Source organism: Choloepus didactylus, chromosome 14 (genome assembly GCF_015220235.1).
Source record: "Choloepus didactylus isolate mChoDid1 chromosome 14, mChoDid1.pri, whole genome shotgun sequence".
NCBI classification, from domain to species: domain Eukaryota; kingdom Metazoa; phylum Chordata; class Mammalia; order Pilosa; family Megalonychidae; genus Choloepus; species Choloepus didactylus.
Genome location: NC_051320.1, coordinates 42063893 through 42087722, shown reverse-complemented (window position 1 = coordinate 42087722; position 23830 = coordinate 42063893). Strand labels below are relative to the sequence as shown.

The 23830-nt window shown below is 38.0% G+C and overlaps 1 protein-coding gene across 1 annotated transcript in view; it reads right to left on the bottom strand.

The window, feature by feature from the left end:
• The window catches only part of CPNE3 (copine 3), a 57715-nt gene extending 37738 nt beyond the window's left edge, over positions 1 to 19977 (bottom strand). The window contains exons 1-5 of the mRNA XM_037802549.1: positions 19863 to 19977; positions 9076 to 9215; positions 8620 to 8799; positions 7089 to 7163; positions 3287 to 3358 (exon numbers count right to left, since the gene is read on the bottom strand). Of these exons, the coding sequence (XP_037658477.1) occupies positions 3287 to 3358; positions 7089 to 7163; positions 8620 to 8799; positions 9076 to 9207 (459 nt within the window). The 5' untranslated portion in view covers positions 9208 to 9215; positions 19863 to 19977. The remainder of the gene's footprint in view (positions 1 to 3286; positions 3359 to 7088; positions 7164 to 8619; positions 8800 to 9075; positions 9216 to 19862) is intronic.
• Between the last annotated feature and the right edge of the window lie 3853 nt (positions 19978 to 23830).

The following is a 23830-nucleotide window of genomic DNA, read 5'->3' as shown; positions in this document are numbered from 1 at the left end:
TGGCTTTGGAAACATGTAAATCCTTTATATGATTATAAAACAAAAGTAAGTCAAAACAATTTTTTTAAAAATCCATATCTATCAAAACAAAATGAAACTATATATCATGGTGACAGAATAATCAGAAAAATTATTTCTTTGAAGCACAAGAATTTGACTGTACAACCCAAGTGGAATAAGGACAAAAAGAATTATAAACACAGATCACACTGTTTTCAGTAAAAATAGTGTTTAATAATGATATTTACATTTTTATTATGAAACTATTTTATATTATACATGATAAAACAGATAAGTATGTTAATATCTTTAAGAATCAAGATTTTCAGCATAAGTGGAAAGAGGTACACCTATTAAATTAAAGAAGTAAAGCCCTGTAATCCTAAAGTTGAATTGAAAATAGAGGTGTAAATTTATGATTTAGTTTTTCTTAAAAATATATATATATATTTTCTATATCAGTCTACTGAAGAGCCCTAGAAACAATGTGAGACAATAACCAACAAATGATGAGCACCACACCCCAGAACCAGATTGTGGCCTCTAAATACCGATACCGAATAAAATCTGCCAGTCTGGGTCAGAAATTATATAAAATAAGGCTGGAATATCTTGTCATGCCATAGAACAAGGAAGCTATCAAAGACTCCTGGCATCATGTCAAATGGTATCAGGAGGAAACATAAAGGGGTTTCCATGGGCCACAGTTCGGATATTTTGAGCATCAGTAAAAATTAATAGATTGCAATTATTAAACATATTAAATATATTTAAATCCATGAGTTCATAACAATACTAAAAAAAATACAACTCTTCTTCAGTCACAGTTAGTGGATACTAGGGAATCAATTTATTATTCTGAAAACTAGTAAATACGAAAAAAGGATCAAACATTTTAACCTGTCTTGTAATCAGTGGAGTCCTATAAAAGAGCTCACAAACAGAAGGACCCCAGAGAACAGTTAACAGTAACATTTTAGAGAGCAGCTTAAGAGTGACATTTTGGAGAGCAGCCCAGAGAGACATTTTGGAGACAGCTGCTGAAAGCAGAATTTTGCTGACACTTTGGAGATGCTAACCCAGCGTTTGCTCCGGAGAAGCTAAGAGAAGACAAAACGCCCCAAGAGCAACATTTTGAAGAATGCACCAGAGCCGAGAGAGGAGCTGGAACACAACCCAGCAGATGCCAGCCACGTGCCTTCCCAGCTAACAGGTGTTCCAAACGCCACTGGCCTTCCTTCGGTGAGGGTATGCTAGTGTTGAAGCCTTAAGCTGGACATTCTCAAGGCCTTCGACTGTAAATTTGTAAACAAATAAACCCGCTTTATAAAAGCCAATCCATTCTGGTATTCTGCATAACAGCAGCATTAGCAAACTGGAACATATAGGGACTACACCAGTTTGAATGTATTATGTCCCCCAAACGCCATTATCTTTGATGCAATCTTATGGGGCAGACATTTTAGTGCTGATTAGATTGGAATTCTTTGAGTGTTTCCATGGAATGTACCCCACCCAACTGTAAGTGATAACTCTGATTAGATATTTCCATGGATGCATGGCCCCACCCATTCAGGGTAGGCCTTGATCAGTGGAGCCATATAAATGAGCCAACAGGCAGAGGGAACTCAGTGCAGTGCAGCTGAGAGTGATGTTTTGAAGAGGAGCTGCAGCCAAGAGAGACACTTGAAGAAAGCCCAGGAGCTGCAGATGAGAGACATTTTGAAGATGGCCATTGAAAGCAGACTCCTGCTCTGGAGAAGCTAAGAGAGGACAAACGCCCCAAGTGCAACTAAGAGTGACATTTTGAGGAACTGCAGCCTAGAGAGGAACATCCTGGGAGAAAGCCATTTTGAAACCAGAACTTTGGAGCAGACACCAGCCATGTGCCTTCCCAGCTAACAGAGTTTTTCCAGACACCATTGGCCATCCTCCAGTGAAGGTACCCGATTGCTGATGTGTTGCCTTGAACACTTTGTGGCCTTAAGACTATAACTGTGTAACCAAATAAAAGCCAATCCATCTCTGGTGTTTTGCATTCCAGCAGCATTATCAAACTAGAACAGGGACATTTCTCTCTACAGAGATACTCTAGGTAATAAATGAAGAAGAAATGATGGAGTGAGAATATCACTATTTTACAGACCCTTAATAAAATACAATATTAGTGATCATCAATGGTCACTAACATCACAAAAAGGGACACAACCAGACAATGTGAAACTCCTGACAGAATTACACATCAGCAACTATGAACATGTCTTACCAACAATTTGAAATACCATCAGATCATACCTCTAGAATCCATTAACAGCTCACAGAAATCAGGAAATAAAGGTGAGAGAGGAACACTAGGAGGATTTAATCAACCTAAGGCAGAATGTGGGAAATTCTACAGGATAAAGGACTGTGTCTTATACAAATAAATCCGAAGGAAGGAAGAAAGGGGAGGGTGGGAAGAAGAGAAGGAAAAAGAAAGGGAATTTAGAGATAAAAGAGACTTAAAAGACATATTAAACAATTATTTTCTAAAGAGTCTAGAGAGTCACTGAAATATTTAGAGCTGATATGATGTTAGGGAGAAGAGAAAGTGGATGGGGTAGAGATCAAACAAAATTGGTCATGAGTTATAATTATTGAAAACAGCTGATGGAAACATGGAGATATACAAAATTCTATTTTTGAATATATTTAAAATTTTCCATAATTAAAAAAAGAAAAGCCCTGACTACTAGTATGTTTTCAAATTGGATTACAAGATAAATGCAAATAATGGAGAGATTGAATGGTAGAATTACGTACAAAAACCACTAAAAGAATTATTTGAATCTAGGTTAAATACTAAATTATTGTTATTATATACTAGTATTAACCCTTCATAAAAAATGACATATTAATGTAAAGGGGATAACTGACTATAATTAATAAATCATGGACTTTGTGGGTTTTTTCCTACAGATAATCCAACTAGGCAGTTATTTCCTACAGATAATTCAACATCTGCCTAGTTATTTTTGTTAAAGGTTTGTTAACCTTAACAAAAACACTAATGCTTGTATTCAACTTCTGTTTAAGCCGGACAAATCCTTTGACTACATCTAGAGAAGAGGTTCTGTTTAAACACACACATACATACACTTGCATAGAAAAGCAGAATTTGAAAGAACTAATGCACTAATTGATTCTCGGATGATGGAGCTCATAAGAGGAACTGACATTATTTTCTCAAAAAGAAATCAATGTAAAGCAAAACACGTCTTTGTTGAAATATGTATAACTTACCCACCTTATTATCCAGTTTTCTTGCTTCCATTTCAAACAAGACCACTCTGTTATCCTTTATTTCTTCAGCTGAAATCTTTGTGTAGACAAGGTAAGTGAAAGAAAGTATGTTTTAGAGATTCTGATATGCTCATGAATTACTTACTGATTTATTTAATAGTATAAAAAGTCTATCCTAATATAAATGAACTCCACAATGTTTAATAAGAAAATGGTAGCATTAAGAAAGATTTATCATTTTTTATTAGAGCCAACTGCATGCTTACAGAAACATGATGCAGAAAGTACAGAATTCCCATATGCACCCCCTCACATACAGTTTTCCCTATTATTAACTTTTTGCATTAGTGTAATACGCTTTTTACAATTCATGAAACAATATTATTATAATTATGCTCTTAAATTTAGTTGCTGTTTACATTAGCATTCACTCTTTGTGTTGTATAATTCCACAGGGTTTTGTGCATGCATATGGGGTGGGAGGGAACTTATATACAACCTAAAATTTCCCTTTTTTACCTATCCCTTTTCCAATATACAATTCTGGTGTTAATTACACACCCAAAGTTGTATATCTGTCCCCATCAAAACTTTTCCATCACCCCAAACAGAAACTCCAGATGAATGAAACATTAAGTCCCCATTCCCCTGCCCCACTCAGCCCCTGGTAACCTGTATTCTAGTTTTTTACTTTATGAATGTGCATATTATGCTTATTTCATTTAAGTAAGCTCAAATAGTATTTGTCATTATGTGTCTAGCTTATTTCATGCAACATGATGTCTTCAAGGTTCATCCATGTAGCAGCATGCTATCATTTCTTTCTGGGAAATATTTTCCTAAAATATACCAAATTTGCATTAGGCAAACTCCTTTTTTTTAAAAAAAAAAAAAAAACGTGAAACTTTTAGAGTTTCTCTTGAATTTCCTATGGCTACTGATATTTTGTGTTAAACACCTTCCCATTAGTAAACATCCCCACAGGATATAGGGGCATCTAGCATTTGACTGCAAAGAGAATTTAAATCCATCATGTTTGTCCCAATACCCAGTATCTACATTAAGGTAAGAAAAATACCACTATTAATTTAGTATCTGTGGTGGTTTGAAACTGTATGTACCCTAGAAAAACTTGTTCTTAAATCTAATCAATTCCTGTGAATGTAAGCCCATTGTAAGTAGAAACTTTTGATGAAACTACTTCAGTTAAGGTGTGACCCACCTCATTCAGGATGGGAATTAATTCTACTACTGGAGTCCTTTATAAATGGAATGAATCAGAGAAGCAAAAAGCTGAAACCAATGAAATGCAGAAGAGAAAGGTGAGACCAGCAAATGCTGCCATGTGTCTTGCCATGTGGCAGAGGAGCCAAGGATTACCAGCAGCCAGTCTTTGGGAAGAAAGCATCACCTTAATGATACCTTGATTTGGACATTTTCTCGGCCTCAAACTGTAAGTTAAAAAATTCCCATTGTTTAAGCCAAACTATTTCATGGTATCTGCCTTAAGCAGCCTAGCAAACTAAAACAGTATCCTACATAGCAAATAGGAGAATCTTGAATAATCCAGCATGGTTCAAGGAAATATAAGATGTTACAGAGTTTTTCCAGGAGAAAAAAATACAGGCTCAAAATCAAACTCCTCAGGTAGTATCCTGTAAACAAAGATACAAGCCAAGCAGCACTTACACTATGCCTGATGGGACAGTGTTCAACAATAAAAATTCACACTGACTGATCAGCTACAGGGGTGCAGGTCTTGCATTGTCCTTTGCATTCTACAACAGCACATGGAAATCTAGCAGGACTGACTACCAGATTCTGGGAGATGGAGCCTCACTCTTTGGCTGCAGATCTCTAAATTGTATGATTAGGGAGGAGCAATCTCTTTGATCCATGACAGAGACACGAGCTTTGAATTTACAACCATAAAACTTGGTAGGCTAGTAGCAAGATTCATCTTGTCAGCATCAGCCCTGCCCTGGAATAATGTGCGAGCCAGTTTGGGGGGCTGGATTCCAAGCCTGGTTGTTGACTAGTAAGCTTGGGTTACACCTAGTTTCCATTGAACTTTGAAGGCATTCAGCTTATTATCTGGGAAGCCAGCTTGTAGTCAATCAGTCTTAGACAAGTTAATTCTTAAACTCAGCCCACTTCCCAATGATGTCCTCTAACCATACGGCCTGCCTTACTACATTAGTAACTTGTGCTGTTTCAACCTCTAGAGGCAGTAAAGCTCATTGGTGTTGCCATGGGAAACCCAAAAAGATGGCTGATATTAGCAGGTGCAGATATTAAGGTTAAGATCCCAGTCACCCATGGCAGAAATGGTACTGTCATCTGCAAGAAGAGCTTGGGAGGAACACATTGTCAAGTCCAGAAAGTGTAGCAAGGCTGCAGCTCAAACGTCAAGCAAAAGTCAACCAAGGCTTACAACACTGCTCCCAAGCACAAACTCCTTTTTAAATGTTGTTACTCAAAGTGGATTTCCCCCATTCCCTGTGAGAAATCAAAGCACTGAACAAAGATTTTTCCCAAAAACTTTGCAAGCATGAGGTAATATGAAGTACATGTTTCTGAGAAAGGTGAGCCCAGGTTGTAAAGTAACTGATTTAATTCCTAACAGTCATGATTTGTTACTCCCTTTCATTTCCTATGAGAAAGGAAAAATTGATTTTATGGTTACGATTGGAAGCTTTAAGCCTTGTGTAGATAAGAGTCTCCTGGGACATTTGGTCTATGTCTGGTCTGCTAAGATGCTTGAGGACAAGTGCCTTACCAGAGGAGATACTTAATAAAATTGATTTGAGTGATTAAAAAGTCAAAGCACTGGAAGATTGAAGATCCTCTGTATGGGACTGCTATCTCAGTACTAACCAAAGCTCTCCAAACATTGAAAAGAGTGAATAAATCATATCTTGAGGATCTGTGTTTTTCATCCAATGTAGATGAAATACTTATTCTACCTAAAAACACATTTCCAGGCAATCACAGCCCCAAGAGCAATAGAGCTTACACTAATAATGTTCTCTGACCCCTGAAAGTCTACACCCCCAACAGATTGAACATTCGTATGCCTCAGGAGTCTACAATAGAACAAAACAGCTGCTCAGGGAAATATGTTTGACAACGGCAATAACCCTCAAGCATAGACCTTTTAGGGAGCCAGTCTTCCATTCTCAGACACATCACTGCTGCAGGCAGTGGTTACATAGACAGAAACTCTAGAAGAAAAAAACACTTGATAGCTTGGTGTTATGTAATTTTAAATCTAAAATATGATAAAGCATAGATTCATTTGCCTAGAGCCAGAAATCAGCCATAGAAAATCTAAGCAGGGAGATGGGCAGCAGAGTGCAAGCAGAGAAAAGATGGTTACTAGTTCAGAGGATTCAATGAACATGGCATAATATAATATCCTTCTGGAATGAAAACCACTATAGAAAGTCTCTGTCATGTTGAGGGAACTTTTGCCAGGTAGGGAGCCATAGAGATCCCTTCAGATTATTAAGCAGTTTCTCTCTAACTTGGGGATTTGAGCTTCATGGCAGGGAGGTAAGCACTATCAAGGTGCATCTGACCTCTACATGCAATTTAAAAACTGGAAAGAAATTTTTCTCCTTCTGTCATCTTTGGCATACCATGTATCCCATTTGTGTTCACTCTAACGGAAGGGTAGAAGGAGCCCAATATTTGGGGTCAAATGCTAAAGGATGGTTGTAGAATGTTTGTCTGATATGCACAGTTTCAGCATGACCTATTATTGCTAAATCTTTCAAGGCAAAAGAAAAATATCTTATTCTTACTGTAATGCTCCCTTTGCCTGCAGGTCTGCCATTTTTAAGCACCAGTGGTCGAGTTAGCTTCTTACTGGAAACAATCTGTTAAAATTGGAAAGTGATACAAAGAGCGTATTTCACATCAACATACAATTTTTTTAAATGAATGGTTTCCAGAAAAAACCTGAATATCAAATTCACTTAAAGTCATTAAAAATGGAAACATTAAGTCCATTCCTTAAAGATTTAGCAATTATAAAAACATTTAAAATGAATCTATACATTTAAAACCCATTGGAAGAGATTTCCAAAGAGCCTATACTGGCAGATATAATCTCCCACCCTCTAATTTCTTTACCAAATACTTCAAAGTTACAGTTCTTCCTTGAATTGAAAAAAGAGGGCCAGATTCTCATGCATACACAAATCACTGAGCTGACACTCCTGTAGGTAAAAGGTGGGTCTCAGAACACTCAATAAATGGGATTAGTCAACTCTTCAACTGATACACAACTTTGGAATTCAATCCCCACAAAATATCATTTTGATTAAGATAATATAGTATGCCTAGATACTTTCAAGCAGATATACATCTCAAATTCATGAGAATTGGTTCTTTTTGCTACATTGATGTTTTTTCAAAAAAAAAAAAAAAAAAAAAAAAAAAATCCTTAATTTTTTCTTTGATGGTTTTTATCAGTTTTGGAAAACCTATCAGTTTCATATTGCCCTTGAGATTTTTAAACAAATTCATGATCTCCGAACACTTCAACCCTGAAAAATAAACTCATAAAAGACAAATTAGAGCAATAATGCATTTCACCCACTGAAAAAATGTGACTCCTCCCTCCAGAAGCCTTCCCCAATTGACACAAATGGTCATGATGCTCCTTCTAAGTCCGACTCGGAGCCAGGAGTAAAATAGTGAGCCAACAGATACACACCTATCCTTACCAAGTCTATCATATACTGAGAAGACAGATGATTAAGCAACTAAAATTAAATGTAGTAAGTATTAAGATAGAAGCAAGTAGGGAGTGTCAAATGAGCAACAGGGGAGGTGCTCCAAAGAAGTCTTAGAGGATCAGAGACGGTAACAAGGGGGAGTGAGATTTAAACTGATAGACCTAAAGGTTGAGGAGGAGTGAACCAAGTAAAGAAGGAGAGAGGAGAATCAGAGTCAAGATGTACAAGTCATGCTAATTAGAACCTTACAGACATCACTGTTACTTTGATAACATTTTTGACTTGAACATAATAAAATTGGACTGAACTATGTGACAGCACACAAAGCAGCTAGAGCGATAATATTATCTGTTAAAATGTCTAATGAGACACCCTTAACTCAGAAAGTTACAAAAGTTCTAGATTTGCCAGAAACACATTCCCTGCCCTTATAAAAAATAAGACACAATTATACTAATACATGAAAGTGGTCTTTAAAATGAGTGCATGTTTTTCAACTTGAAACATTAAATTAATGAGCACTTATCAACAACACCCAATTCTGTGGTAAAAAATTAAAACAAAATGCAGTATTGTAGGTATTTATACTTACTTGTCCCAAGGTACATTCAAATTCTCCTAAGAAGTCATCATCATTCAGTTCAATAGTTTTGTTGTCGATGTCATAAATCCCAAATTTCAATTTCTGAACCACTTCAAAGTAGTAATCAATAATAAATGTCTTGGAAAATTTGGGACTCAAGCAATTCTTAATCTTTTCTGTGCGTTCAATCTATACCCACCCAAAACAAAAAGTTTCTTCAGATCAAGTTGTATTCAGATTTTAACATCTTAATGTACCAAACACAATTAAATATAGGCATGACAGCTAAAGAAGTTTCTACATTTGTACAAAATAATTCCACAATCAAGGGGAAACTAGCCCCCAGAACTGCATTAACAGCATTAGCAGATGAGATGGTTTTATTATTTTTAAAATTCTAAATAAACTCTTTACATTGTGAAAAAGGCAATTCAGATTACTTTCACTCAAAGTATTTAATATTACCTCATACCACTGTTGACCACTCGTATTCAAAAATAACACACACAAAGGGTCTGACTTTGACCCTACGTCTTTATCCAAAAGATTGTCACAGGAAACATTCAGCTCCACCTTCGTGACACACTGGGCAGCCATCTCTTGAGCTATAAGGAAACCAATGAAATGAAAAAGCCAATGAAATGGTGCCTTTAAGAAGCACACTCACTCTTAACGGAAACAGCAGGACTCTTACAACCCGTGATTCCTAAGACGTTATCAGAAAAGGATCACAGAATGAAGTTGCTTGATTAAATATGTGTCTGCTGGGTGTCTTTTATCCCATCAGTGATATTGTTTCAGTAAGATTCTCTTGTTGGGATAAAACTCATTTACTATATGAGAGTAAAATGCAGCTTTTAAGATGGCAGATAAGACATACTAATCTTTTGGCTTTATGATAAATTTCACCATTCTGAAAAGGTCCAAGTATGATATTGATCCTCCACTTAAGGTAGGCATAGCATATGGCTACAAAACAAAACAGATTAAACTGCAGCCTTCATTTTATTTTTATTTGCTCATTTAACAAGATACTGAAAGAGATATTGTCTGTTTCCAGAGAATTTTGGCTGAGACCAAGATCTGGGAGAGAAAAAAAAGATCCCAAATACCGCCCACATTTTACAACAGTGGTTCTCAATCTTTGGCTGCTCATTGGAATCACCTGAGAGTTTTAAAAGCATCTGATGTGGAGTTCTACATGAAGAGATTTAATTTAACTGGTTTAGGGTGCAACCTGGGTATCAGCAACCCAGATGATTCTAATTAATGTGTACACAAGGTTGAGGAACCACTGCTCTACCTAAAGCATCAGCCAATAAACATGTGCCATCTTCCCTCAAGACTTCCTAGGAAACACCAGAAATAGCCTAACTGCCACCACCTCCCTCTTCCCAACTTCCCATCAATACATGAAGAGGACTAGGGAAATGGCAGAGGACTTGAGTAGGGATGCAGTTTTGAGAATGAGCTGCTTTTCCTCCTAGAACCCAGGAAAGAAAGGACTGCAGGTGTAACCAAGAAGAGCAAACAAGAAATGGGTCCCCTAGATGGAAGTCCACTTAGCAAGCTATCTAGAATGAAGTGTATGTCGATGGTGGTAGGGCAGGTTCTGGAGGTGGGAAGGTACCTCTTCCCCCAAAGCTGCTGGAGAATGTGGAGCATTTAATGTCCTTTGCCCTCCACTTTGAGATTTAGCTGAAATTCTGGGACAAAAGGAACAAATCCACTCATCATCCAGGGTCTGATCCTCTCCTATCTATCCCATGTTTCATATTTTTCATTATTCCATTCCATGATCATTTCCCTGATTATTACAAACCACATCAATCGCTCCTTTCAATTCCTGCTATGCATTATTAAAGTACAGGGTCAAAATCAAATTTGGAGTAATGCATAACTGGGTCAAATCCTGCATCTGTGTGGCTTCATAAAATTTCCTTCAAATTTCTTAGCCTAGATTTCCTCATCAGAAAAATGGAGATACTATGAGGAAACATAAATCCAGCATGTTCCATGTGCCCAATATCTTGCTTTTCGTATCTAACCCAAAATCTGTGGAATAAATGTTTGCTGTATAATTTTTTTCTTTCATTATCAGGTAGTTAAGACCCTAGCAAGTTGCACATTACCAGTACTCAGGAAAATGTAGTACCCTGTGGATGGATTTAAAATTAGAGTGGACAGAGGGATGTGAAATGAAATGAAATGTTTCAGTAGCTGAGAGATTCCAAAAAGAGCTGAGAGGTCACTCTGACGGGCACTTTTACGCACAATATAGACAACCCTTTTTAGGTTCTAATGAATTGGAATTGCTAGCAGTAAATACCTGAAAGTATCAAACTACAACCCAGAACCCTTGAATCTTGAAGATGATTGTATAAAAATGTAGTTTATGAGGGGTGACAATGTGATTGGGAAAGTCATGTGAATCACACTCCCCTTTGTCCAGTGTATCGATGAAATGACTAGAAAAACGGGGGGGGGGGGGGGGGAACAGTGATTTTTTTTTTACTTTAATTGTTCTTTTTCACTTTAATTTTTATTCTTATTTTGTGTGTGTGGTAATGAAAATGTTCAAAGATTAATTTTGGTGATGAACACACAACTATATGTGTGTGTTGATTGTATGCATTGTATGACTATATGGTATGTGAATATATCTCAATAAAATTGAATTATTTAAAAAATGAGCTGTCAAGCTATTAAAAAAAAATTTAGAGTGGACAGAAAAGTCAGGTTTTGTCTCATTCACTGCAGATGAGTGGCTGATGCAGGTTGTACTCAAGCTCATGGAAAGAGTGTCAAGACAAGGCCAGCAGGCCAGAAATCCTGAAGTCTTGTCTGCTTCCTCTTTCCCTATCTCCCCTTAGAGGTACTCCTTAGACCTAGTCAGTAAAGCTGTCATGTAGTTCTGCTCCTGCTACAGCCCTATCTCTCTCAGACATGGTGAACCTTCCCCACACCCACAGTCACAACCCTAATTCAGGTTGTCCTTACCTCTCACCAATTCTACTGTATAGTTTCTTTTGTTCCCCAATTCAGTTTTATTGAGATATATTCACAGACCCTACAATCATCCACAGTGTACAATCAATTGTTCACAGTACCATTATATAGCTGTGCATTCATCACCACAATCAATTTTTTAATGTTTTCATTACTCCAAAAAAATTAAAAATAAGAATAAAAATAAAAGTAAAAAAGAAAACCCAAAACATCCCATCCCTTCCATTCCTCCCCCCCATTATTCATTTACTTTTTGCCCCCATTTTTCTACTCATCTGTCCATACACTGGATGAAGGGAGTATGAACCACAAGGTTTTCACAATCACATGTTCACACCGTATAAGCTGTATAGTTTGTCCCACTGCCATCCTCTCCATTCACCTCATGATTCTATCACTTCTGATTTACCAAAAAAAAAAAAAAAAAATCATTAATGGCTGCCCTGGGCCTTCCCCCTAATAATTTAAACCTGGAATTCATGGCTCTGTTCACATCTGCCCCAGTTTACCTCTGTAGCTACCTCTGCCCATATAAGTTCTTCAAGATCCACTTAGCAGGGACCATGTTTTACTACCTCCTCTGTCCTCAAGCAAAACGTCTGAACAATAACTTCAGAGTCAGTGTGCGTGGTTCAAATTTCTTTTCTACCACTTACTACGGGGTCTGTCACCTTTGCCAAATTATGTCTCTGAACTTCAATTTTCTCATCTATAAAATGGGGATTGAAAAAAAATGCCTAACCTCTGTAGGTCTGTAGTATGCTCAGCGTGTATTAGGCACTCCATGAATTGCAGCAATTATTTTATTAATTTACATCCTCAGTATAGATGCCTTATTATTAAATAGTAAAACATAAAGCACCTTTCTCAGCCTTGTTTATGATGAGTTACTTGGAATAAAACAAAAGAATCCAGGGATTCACACAAAATTAATTTGCCAAAGTAGTCAGCCTTGGCTATAGATAAGCACTAATTTTCCTAAATCCTCGCTGAAGGGTTCACCTGGGCTCCATCATTCATGCATGCAGTGGGGAACTCAGGCCCAGTGCCAGGAACTCATTATTTGTCCTGAAACAATTGGGAGGAAGAAGCCAGGGCCACCCCTTGCATAAACCTCACTCTTTCCCTGTGATATGAGGAGGCTGGCATATATTAAAAAGTCTTCAAACATTTCTTCTGGCTCTAACACCATGATTCACTAACTACTATTCCATAGTGCATCCTCCATGAGCCTAATCCATAGCAAGCAAGAGTAACCTTGGAATGGGGCCTGGCAACATCAGCAGTATACACCCTACAGCTATATTTCTTAAACTGTGTTGCTCAAAACAGTAATAGGCGCTCCTCAAAAAAAAAAAAAAAAAAAAAGAAAGAAAGGTTGGGAAGGGTGTAATATGGCCATAGATCTAAGAGTTGCTATACTACTTGTAGGTCCCAGATCTAACCATCAAGTGTGTTTTAATAGAGATTGCTGTGTACCCATTTTTATGCTAAGGACTATAGGGATATGGCCTAGCAATAGAAGAACTTGGAGCTCATTATAATGGTATTGGGGAGATCCATCCATTCAACATTTATTTACTGAATATCTTTTAAGTGCTCTAAATGCTGGGGATAGGGAGGGCACAAAAGCAAAATCCATAGCCCTCCATGCACACATAGAAATAATATACAACTGCATTAAATTGTGTGGCACAAACAGGGAGTGATCAAAATGCCCTTGGCGCTAGGGAAGTTCCCTGGAGATTTCTACTGTTACTAAGGATTTAAACCTTATTCCACCATAAAAGAATGTCCACTCATGTTGCCACTGACTATTGAATTTTTTTTACCCTTAAAGTTAAGGGCAGAAGTGGGGGAGGGGAAGAAAGGAAGAGAGGAAAGATAGTTAATAGTTTTGTGTTTTTGGTTTTCTTTTAAGTTCCAAAGTGCTTCCAAATAACTTATCTTCTGAACCTTACAATCATCCTGTGAGTTGTGAAGGACAAGCATTACTATATAGCAAGCAATCAGTCATATCTATGATTATAATAGTAAGCACTCAAATATCTGAATTGATTGCCCCAGAATACATTGATAATTTTCAGCACATTGTTAATTTTCAAGACAAATATGCATAGTTTCTTCTAGGAAAAAAAAGGTTCTTAGAAAAGTTAAACTGCTTACCCACATCACCAAGCTAATAAATAAGTGGCAGGGCTAGAGCAAGAACCCAGATTTTTCTCCAAATACCAAAATGGCTTGAGAGCCCTAGAACCTCAAATTAATTGTTACTTAGTATAACAACAATATTTTCTAATGGCTTTTTAATAGGTATATCAACTATAATATTCAGCCTGACAAATTAATGATGAAATCGAATCGGGGATGGGAAACAGGAATTAATGCAAGGGTGCAGGGTTTCTGCCTGGGGAGAAGGAAAAGTTTAGGTAATAGATGGTTTTATTTACAGTGACTGTGATTAATTCCACTGAATTGTATGCTTGGGAGTGGTTGAGATGGGAAATTTTATCTTGTATGCATGTTACCACGATTAAAAAAGAATGATACTAAAGAGACAATGACAATTAAATGCAGTATATATTCCTGAAATAGATATAATAATGGAATAGAAAATGCCCAAAAGGATATTAGAACAATTGAAAAAACCAGAATACAGATTGCATGCTTTGTATCAATGTTAAATTTGTTGAACTTGATAACTGTATTTAAAGCAGTTACACAGGTGTCCTTGTTCTCAGGAAATGCAAATGGAGAGTTAAATGTTAAAGAAACATGATGTATGCAATCTACTCTTAAATGGTTAGGAGATAGAAGACGATAGATGAGACAGATAGATGAGATAGCTGATAGATGACAGGTCGATGAGATATGGATAGACAGATTCGATAGACAGGCAGGCACACAGAAAGAAAAAATCATATAACAAATGTGGCAAAATGCTAATGTTTGGTAAATCTGGGTTTCTGGGTTGGGGGTACTTTGGAGTTCTATGTATTGTTTCTGTATTATTTTTGTTACTTTCTGGTAAGTTTGAAATTATTTCAAAATAAAAAGTTAAAAAAAAAGTACGGAGTTAACAGGCTACAACCATTAATCTCTTTCTGAAACAAATGTAGCCAGAATGACAGCATGCTTCAGGAACCAAAGATGGAAACAAACTAGAATGTTTTTTTATTTACATTATAGCAATTGTCTTTGAAACATCAAGAAAGCCCACTGGGTTGCAAATTGTTTAAGTATTTTCTCCACATGTGCAATTTCCCAGGCACTCACGGCCTTCAGATGGCACTGCTAGGCCATCTTAGAGCAGCAATATATATCCTCAGAAATATTCTGCACTTAAGTATCCAGAATCTGAGAATAAAAATCTGACATCAAAGAAACTTACACTAAAAAAGGTTTTGCTCAGCATTTTTATCCCTGCCACAGAGTACTAGACATGAGGATGGAGAAAGAGGTGAGAGACATGGGTATGTTTTTCTGTAAATATGAAAAAGGGACAAACTGAAATATCGGTGGATCAGGAATCAAGTAAACTGGACTCTAGTTCTGTGTCAGTCACACAGCAACTGCAGGCATGTGGGCAAACACCCTAACTTCTCTAGGCCTCAGTTTTTTCAACTATTAAATCTAAGAGTTGAGTCAATCCCTTTAGTAACTCCTACAGTCTTTTCCAATTAATGTCCTATAACTCTAATTGAATTACAGAGAATACGGAACTTGTTTAGGATGTGGTACTGAAGGATTGTTAAAAGTAAGTAGAAAAAAATCAGAATATTCCTAAGACCCAAAAGGAGAAACGGAAGGAAAAGGATAAAGTTTTTCAAACTCAGCCACCATCTTCCACTATATAAAAAGCTGGATCTGAAAAAATATATATTCAGATACTTTCTCACTAGTTAGGTATGTTTGCTTGAAATTGTTATTAAATTCCTCATCCCCAGATGACTTAAAAAAAAATAATGCACACCAGCAAACAAACAGAGCCCAGTCTATTAAACAGATGTTATATAAGAAGGAAGTGAGCTTTACTCCCATCCCCAGAATCTCACATCATTAAGCTCTCAGCATGTATCCTGGCAACAAAGGGAATTAGCTCTGGGCCACAGTTTTGTTTTGTTTTAATGAGTTTCTAGATTCTTGAATTATTCTGAGTAAAATCTGACATATGGACGTGCAGAATTTAGGAAAGCAGGAGTTAATAAGAAAAGGTTGACTCTTGACCACTCTTTTAAAAAACAAATTGAGCAATCAACTAAGGCTCTTTCCTTAATTTCTCTAGAAAATCTAGAAGACGTATTGTTCTGTTCCATAGTTCATAGCAGGCAACAAAGTTTATTTAATGTGAGTTTCAGGTTATATTACTTTGCTAATCCCTCGGCTATTGTGTATACATTTTTAGAAATGTTTCACTGATGACATTTTCAAGCCTATTAAATGAACAGTTCATCACATGCTCACTTAGCAAGGTGTTGATAAAAGTTAGAAGCAGTGACAACATCTCAGTATTGCCTCACTTTTATGAAACATGCATCTTGGCAAAGTTAGTTCTGAAGTACATAACTGCAAAATGAATCAACTTTCACCAAAAACTGCCTTGAGAAAAATCCCATGATTTTGAAAAGTTTTAAAATTATGAGGACTCAATAAAGACACTGGCCAGCTAGGCAGGCTAGATATTGTATTAAGTCACATTGACCTGCTGAGAATGAAGTTCCTTGAGGTTCTCATTCCCCTCCAAGTGCTTTAAAAACTTCCCACCTGCTGGAATCTCCCAGATGAACACCAATATAAAAATTATTTCAGTTTAGAGCTGCAACTCCCACAACTACTTCATTCTCAAAGTTTAAATTGCTGTATGTTGAGCAAGGGCCTAGAGTTGAGATATTTATACATTTCCTGATTGCAAGAATCTTCATTCTATGGCTGCTTGGCACATACATTTCAGCTGTTTTTCACTTTCAGGTAAACCCCTTTATATTTCTCAATCATGAACATTTTAATAGTACTATTCATTCACTCAATACTCACCCAACAAATATTTATAGAGCACCCACTGTGTTTCAGACACTATTCCAGGTTCTGGGAACATAAGTGAACAAAATAGACAAAAACCCCTGCCCTTGTAGGCTTACATTGTAGCGAGACATATGGTAAAAAAAAGATAAATAAGTAAAGTATACAGTATTTTAGATAGTGCTAATTGCTAAAGACAAAATCAAAAAGGGAGGGGGAGCAAGAAGTACTAAAATTTTACATATTTTGCAACCTTATTTTGACAATTTACCATCACGAAATAATACTTGGTTGGATTTTCACTTCTTTTTTAAACAATTCTGATCCCTAAACAGATGAAAACATGGACAGACAAATTTCTCTTTACAGGTGTAGTTATTTATTTTTATGTGCTGTCACCTTAAAGTCTAGAGGCAGAATATACTAAAAGCTAAGAAAATTGAAGAAGCCTAAGGACAGTGGGCATTGTAATCACACTATTGCTTCATTAATTTTCACTGGAACAATTTAAAATAGACCCATTTAGGTAAGAGGATATTTCAAAATGATTTGCTGAAATTAATATGTAGCATTTCCTCCATTTTTCATGGGCAAAACTGTATTAATATGCTATGCATCTAATTCATATTGGTAAGTAATTTGTTCATTACAATTTTAATATCTTTTAAAGACTGCATACCACTAAGTTATCATATATTAAAAGAATAAACAGCCACTCCAAAAAACCCCAATGTCCTGCCCCTAAATTTCATTAAAGACATTTAAGCCAGCATAATCAACTTAAATGTAGCTAATTGAAATGTATCAAAATCAGTATCTACTCTTGATTACCACTATCAGAAACTTAAATTCTTATAAGTAAGAACAAGAATGAAAATATTGGTGGGAAGGAAGCAAAACTTAAGGAATAAAGCTAGACTATAGGGTAAAGCTAATGGTGAGTTCATTAAAGGAGTTTGGACTCCTTGAGCTGAACACTACCTTGCTGAAAGATACACCTGAAAGCTCATGCTTTTGATGAGCAGTGATGGCTTGGTAGGTATAAATCTTGGAAGGTCAAAATGCCATTTGATCATTTTCACTTCCAAAGTTAACTTTCTTAGTTTTGTTGAACAGGCATACTTTCTAGCATAATAAATCATTGACTAAAGAAAGGTTTGTAAAAGAGAAAACTCTAGCAACAGTAGGAAAAAAAAAAAAAGCCACAGTGAACGTACTAAGAAAGAGGGCAAGGAAAACAATTTTTAAATCTATACCAAGAACTTATAAGAGCTGGAGTATAGTATTAACTGGGTATGTGAACAGATGCTGCCAAGAATATAGTCAAACAGTAGGGACAGCATATAGTGGTAAACCATATATAAAAATAAAATATTTTTAAAGTATGTAATACTTAGGTTAACTTAAATTTTACGTGGAAATAAAGATCATTGTCTATAAAATGTTCCCAGTTATAGGGAGAAATTACGAGAGGTGTCCAGTCATTAAGGAACCCTCAGAGGCAAAGGATTCTTTTGTTTCCCCATCCTGGAACCTCTCCCTCCCCATCCTTCAGGAGCTAGACCTGAAAAAGGCAGCCATGAAAGGGAGTTACACACTTCTTTGTGGGTTTGTGCCAGGTACCTTTTAGGCTGGGGGGTGCTGAAATTCAGCTCCTGCTCCCATCCAGAGAGCCCCAACACGCTCCAGGCCCAGAAGTCACCTCTCTGAAATCTATCAGCCCAGAGTGAGGTGCATTTTCCAATTCCTCAGCCAAAAGGAAGTGCCTTTTTAAACTTCTCACAATAGTAAAAAGTGGCCCTGAGTATCACAGATTAATGTCTGAGACAATTACTGGTGTCACTATAAATGCCATCATGTATGCATCTGTTTCTTTTCCTAGGCTCTAGGCATGTACAGGTTTTGCTTGGTTCCAGCAAGTACACTCAGAACTGGAATTTGCTGACCCGGATTAATGATAACAGTGGCATGCATGTAGTTTACACTAACTATGTGCAAGGCACTTTGCTAACTGTTCTACAAATAGAATCTTATTTAATCCTCATAACGACCCTATAGTACAGGAAGTATTTTGTTTCCATTTTACAAATGAAGAAACAGGCTTTAGTTTTAAGTAACAAGCCCCAGGTCCTACAGCTAACAAAACTGAGAGCATGTATTTGAGACCTAGATATCTGTCTTATCCCAAAGAATAATGTTCTTTACTTTAAGCCACAAAGCCTATGTTCTTCAATCATGTAGACCTGAATTCCAACTCTAACTTGCCACTTGTGTGATTTGGGAAATTATTCAACCTGAGTTTTCTCGAGTACAAAACAGACAACGATACCACGTTTGTGGTTGTGAGCATTAAATGGACTAACACATATTAAAATTGTCTAGCACAGTGTTTGTGGGACATAGTCAATAATATCTATGTACAATCTGTCTTTCCCTCTTTTTGATTACCTGTGATGGAGGCGGCCACGAGAACACAATATTTAAGCAAATATTGCAACTAATCATCAAGGGCAACGTTAAAGGTCGGTTTTAAGCCGGCCCCTCCACCCCATCCCCCAGAGGCTCTGACACTGCCAAACAAATGCAACTGCACTTCCTCCACGCCCCTGGTGTACTGAACCCAAAACACTAGACAGAAGCATTTAGAAACGGGAGCCGGCACAGAAGCTGCTAGATATGCCTACTTCACTCCGAAATCAAGAGTCACGTTTTCCTACCCCACCTGGAGCTTCCCTGGAAGCCTCGGCTGCTTTAAAATGCACTCTACTCCTATGGCGATCGCTTCACCCAGAGCGTGGTGCAGTGGCCCTGCCCTTCTCCCCGCGGCGATTTCGGGGCAAATCTCCTTCCTCCCAGCCGCCGACCCGATCCTCCCCGCCTCTGGAGGCCGGTGGATCGCGGCCCCGCGTCAGGTGTGCGAACCCTGAACCCGGAGCCCCGAGCCCCGAGCCCCGGCTGCTCCCGGAGACGCCAGCCCAGCCCCGGACCTCGCAAGGCCGCCGACCACGCACGCAGCGGCTCGGGAGCCCGGTTCGGCCGGGCCTGGGCCGCGCAGAGCCTGGAGTGCCCACCCAGCGCGAGGGCCGAACGGGCTCGGATTCTCCAGCCGGGCTCCTCTCCGCGCCTCGCGGCCCCAGGCCCGCGGCTCCTTCTCCCGAGAGATCGCTGGGTCGCGGGCACCCCTACCCCCACCAGTCCCGGAGCGGGGAGAGGACCGCACTTACGTCCCAGTTTCGGGGCTGGAAGTCTGAAGAAGTTGGATACGAAAGAGGCAGATTTTGCACGGTGGCCGGGGCCGCCCGGGATTCACAGGAACCTGGGGCGGGAAAGACCGCGGCGGGGGGCGGGGCCAGCGCGTCCCGCCCACCCCGGCCTCCGCCCCTCGGACAGCCTGATACTTGCCGCTACAGATCTGCTCGATTCCTGCAAGCCGGCACTTCGAGGCCAGCCGGGGCATTCCTTGCTTACCGAAAACCCAAAGCTGATTTTAGGCATTAAAATAAGTTGCTTGGTGCATTTAAATAAATTCCAGGAGGATTAGAAAATTAAAATATCTAAGAAAATGTATGCCACTATCTGAACTGAGAAATTCTTTCAGCATGATAGCAATGACATATTAGCTATTAACCAGACTTATTGAGAGCACTTTCAGTGTGCACACTACCAGGGTTATCGTACATCCTTAATTTCATTTAATCCTCACAACAATTTTGTGATTACATCTTGCCATTGTCCCTATTTGGCAAATGAGAAAAACTGATGTTGAGTAACTATAGATTTGGTAGCTAAGTGGCCTAGTTACCTGAAGTAACAGATTCTACTGAGTAAACTAACCATAAAACGCTATGCTTGACTGATACTCGCTGCTGCCTCCGACTAAACAAACCACCGTGGAAAGTATTGCTACGTTTGACCGCTTGAAAATTTAGCACTTCTGCCTAATAAAAAATGGGAATGAAATCAATAGGCAAACAAACACATTGGGAAAAATATTTGCCACAAACCTGACAGGCAAAGGGTTAGTATCTTAAGTTCACTGAAATTGATAAGGAAAAAAATATTCAGTACAAAAATAGACACATAATTGTTTAAATTACTGAAAAAAATGAAATGTATCATTTCATAAGTAAAAATCATCACTTGTCATCCAAAAAATGCAAACTAAATATTTTTGAAATCATTACCTCAGTGAAAATTAGTATTCATTTATTTATTTATTCAAGAAATGTGTCCTGAGTATCTACATATGTGAAGCATTGTCTCCAACTTGTGATAAAGCAATGAGCAAGACAGGGGCTTCTATACTAGAGAGCAAACAAATAGCAAGTTATTAAGAATGAATGAGATTATTTCAGAGAGCCTTAAGGATTATGAGGAAGATAACTCAAGGTAATGTGATAGAGAAGGACTTGGGAATGAAGATTGCTTATTTAGATTGGGGATCAGGGAAGGAGTCAGCCATGCAAAGATCTGGGGGCAGAGGAGGGATAGTGGGCAAAGGCAGAACAAACATAGCAATTTGCTGGCACAAAAACAAGGCCATGGTGGCTGAAGCATAGTGGGGAAGTGAGAGGAGAAGAGAAGTGTTTTATGTTTGTTTTTACTAAAGTTGTTGGTTTTATTTTTGTTTCTGTTTTTACATTTAAATGAAGGTTCTCAGGCAACACTAAATTAAATGCAGAATATCCATACCTAATCTTCATGACTTACCTCACCTCTAAAAGAGGAAGAGTGGAGACGAGGGGATGGTTTTGTACTTTTAGTCCCCAGTAAGCAATTTCTCATTTGAATACCACATGCCATAGCTTCAGTGCACCTATTCATTTTCCTCAACTAGAGTCTAAACTTCTTTCTACTTTTGTTCTTATTCATTCACCCATTTATTCAACATGTATTGAAGTCATATTATATCAGTCACAACAAGTTTCTAGAAATAAAAATAAATATATAAATATACGGCACTCAACACCTGGTGGAGATTCAAATGCGTGTTAAAATTAATGAGGTATCTGCAAGACACTCTCCTGGGTTTTCTTCTACATCACTAGATGTTCCTTTACTTCTCCTTTGCATTTTTATCTTTGTTTTCCTAGTCTTTCAACACTGAACTGATCCAAGGCTTAATTCTTGGACATGTTCCTTTTTTTTTTTTTTCCCACCAAAACAAATTTTATTTCCAGTGTTTAATTGGGTATGCACACAGGCATGACACAGGTTGATTCATTAAGCCCTCATATAGAATTATATTCTTCTCACTAAAGAAGTAAGTTCCATCTAGGATCCACTACCTACACACATATTTTACAACATTTATATCAAATCTTGTATCTGAAGAAAAGACACACATATAATATGTTCATTTAAGTTATGTATTTTACAGAAAGATTAAAAATTTGAGTCATGCAAAACTCAAATCTGTATTAAAAGTTTGAATATAAAACTTAGAGATCCACTGGAATAATTAAAGAATGGAAGTTCTGTATCCACCTGTGTTAACAACTGGTAAATGTAATGACATTTGTTTCTGATTAAATGCATTCATTTATTCAATGTAAGTCATCTAATTTTAACAATATGGCACCCTAAAAACCAAATGCATTTTTATGATGAGGCACTTTGTTAGTGTTGAAACCAAAAGAACAGATTTGCTGTGCACTAATGCCAGATATTTTCTTCAGTAATCATAGAAATATGCTATCTAGTCAGTTGCAACAAATGCCTTGCCGATCTGTGTACAACTGTCCAATAAATTTTTAAATATATGTATATTTATATATGTTCTTCTGGCTGTAGCAATGTACTGTAAAGTTATTCCACAGTGCAAAATGAAACCAGCCCAAATGAAGGCTGCATAATAACCATTCTGGTACAGAAAATATTTACAGAGTTACTGGAATGTCTAACAGCAGCTTCTTATTCGTTAGAGTGGACAGAACCCCAGTTTAAAGACAGGGATGAAACAACTGTGCTTTATGGCCTAGGGTTTCAGACAGTTTACCAGGTTAGGCATCTGCTGCAGAACAAACATTTTGGCTCATGTTCCAGAAGCTTTCCCCATTTATTTCGTCAGGTGACTGTGGTGGTTTGAAAAGAAGGGGCCTACTCATTGAAGCCAAGGTATCAGATGGGAAAGGCAAGGCTGGGTCTGCCATGGATACTTCTAACAAGCTAGCACCCTGGGCTTGGGGGTCTCCTGTTTCCCCTGTGGACATGTTCCTTTTTCTATCTTTATTCACACCTTTGGATACTTCTTTTAATCTTAAACCACTTTAAATTCCATCAATACACTGAAGGATACCAAACATCCAGACCTTCCTCCAAAATTCCAGATTCCAACTTCCTAGTCTACACTTGGATATTGGATTAGTTATCTATTGCTACAAAACAATTTACCCCAAATTTAGTGGCTTAAAAAAGCAATGATTAGTTATTATTTTTCATAGTTTTTCTGGTTCAGAAATTGGGAGTAGCTTTCCTGGGCCATTCTGGCTCATCGCTGCTCATGAAGTTTGTAATGTCATGGCTTGACTGGAGCTGGAGGATTCACTTCCAAGGTGGCTCATTCATGTGGCATGCAAAGTGGTCCTGTTTGTTGGTGGCAGACCTTAGTTCCTCTCCGTTTAGGCCCTGCCACAGGGCTGCTTGAGTGTCCTCCTGGCATGTCTGCTGACCTCCCCCAGGGTGAACAATCCAAGAGTCCAAGACAGAAGTTACTATGACTTTTAGGACTTAGCCTCAGAAGTGACACGCCATCATTTTTGTTTTATTCTATTTGTCAAACAGACCAGCTTGATTTAATGTGGGAAGGGACTCCACAAAGGGGTGAACATCAGGAGGTGAGGATCATTAGGGGCCATTGTGGATGTCTAAGCCTATCAAATCTAACATACACCAACACAAGTGCTTTATCTTCCTCTCCCAAAACAAGTTCCTAATCTTCCTCTCTGAGCTATTCCTCCCAAAGTCTTCCCTATTTCAAGTAATGGCAAATCACAGTTGCCTGTGCCAAAACACTTGGAGTCATTTTAGCTCTCACACTCCACTCTTCTCTCGTACCCCACATCTGGCCTATACTGTCAACAAACCCAGTCAGCTCTATTTTGAAAACATATCCAGATTCTGACCACTCTTTGCTACTAGCCTGCTCCAAGCCAACCCTGATTAAAATTCAAAGCAGCCTTTTATGCAGAAA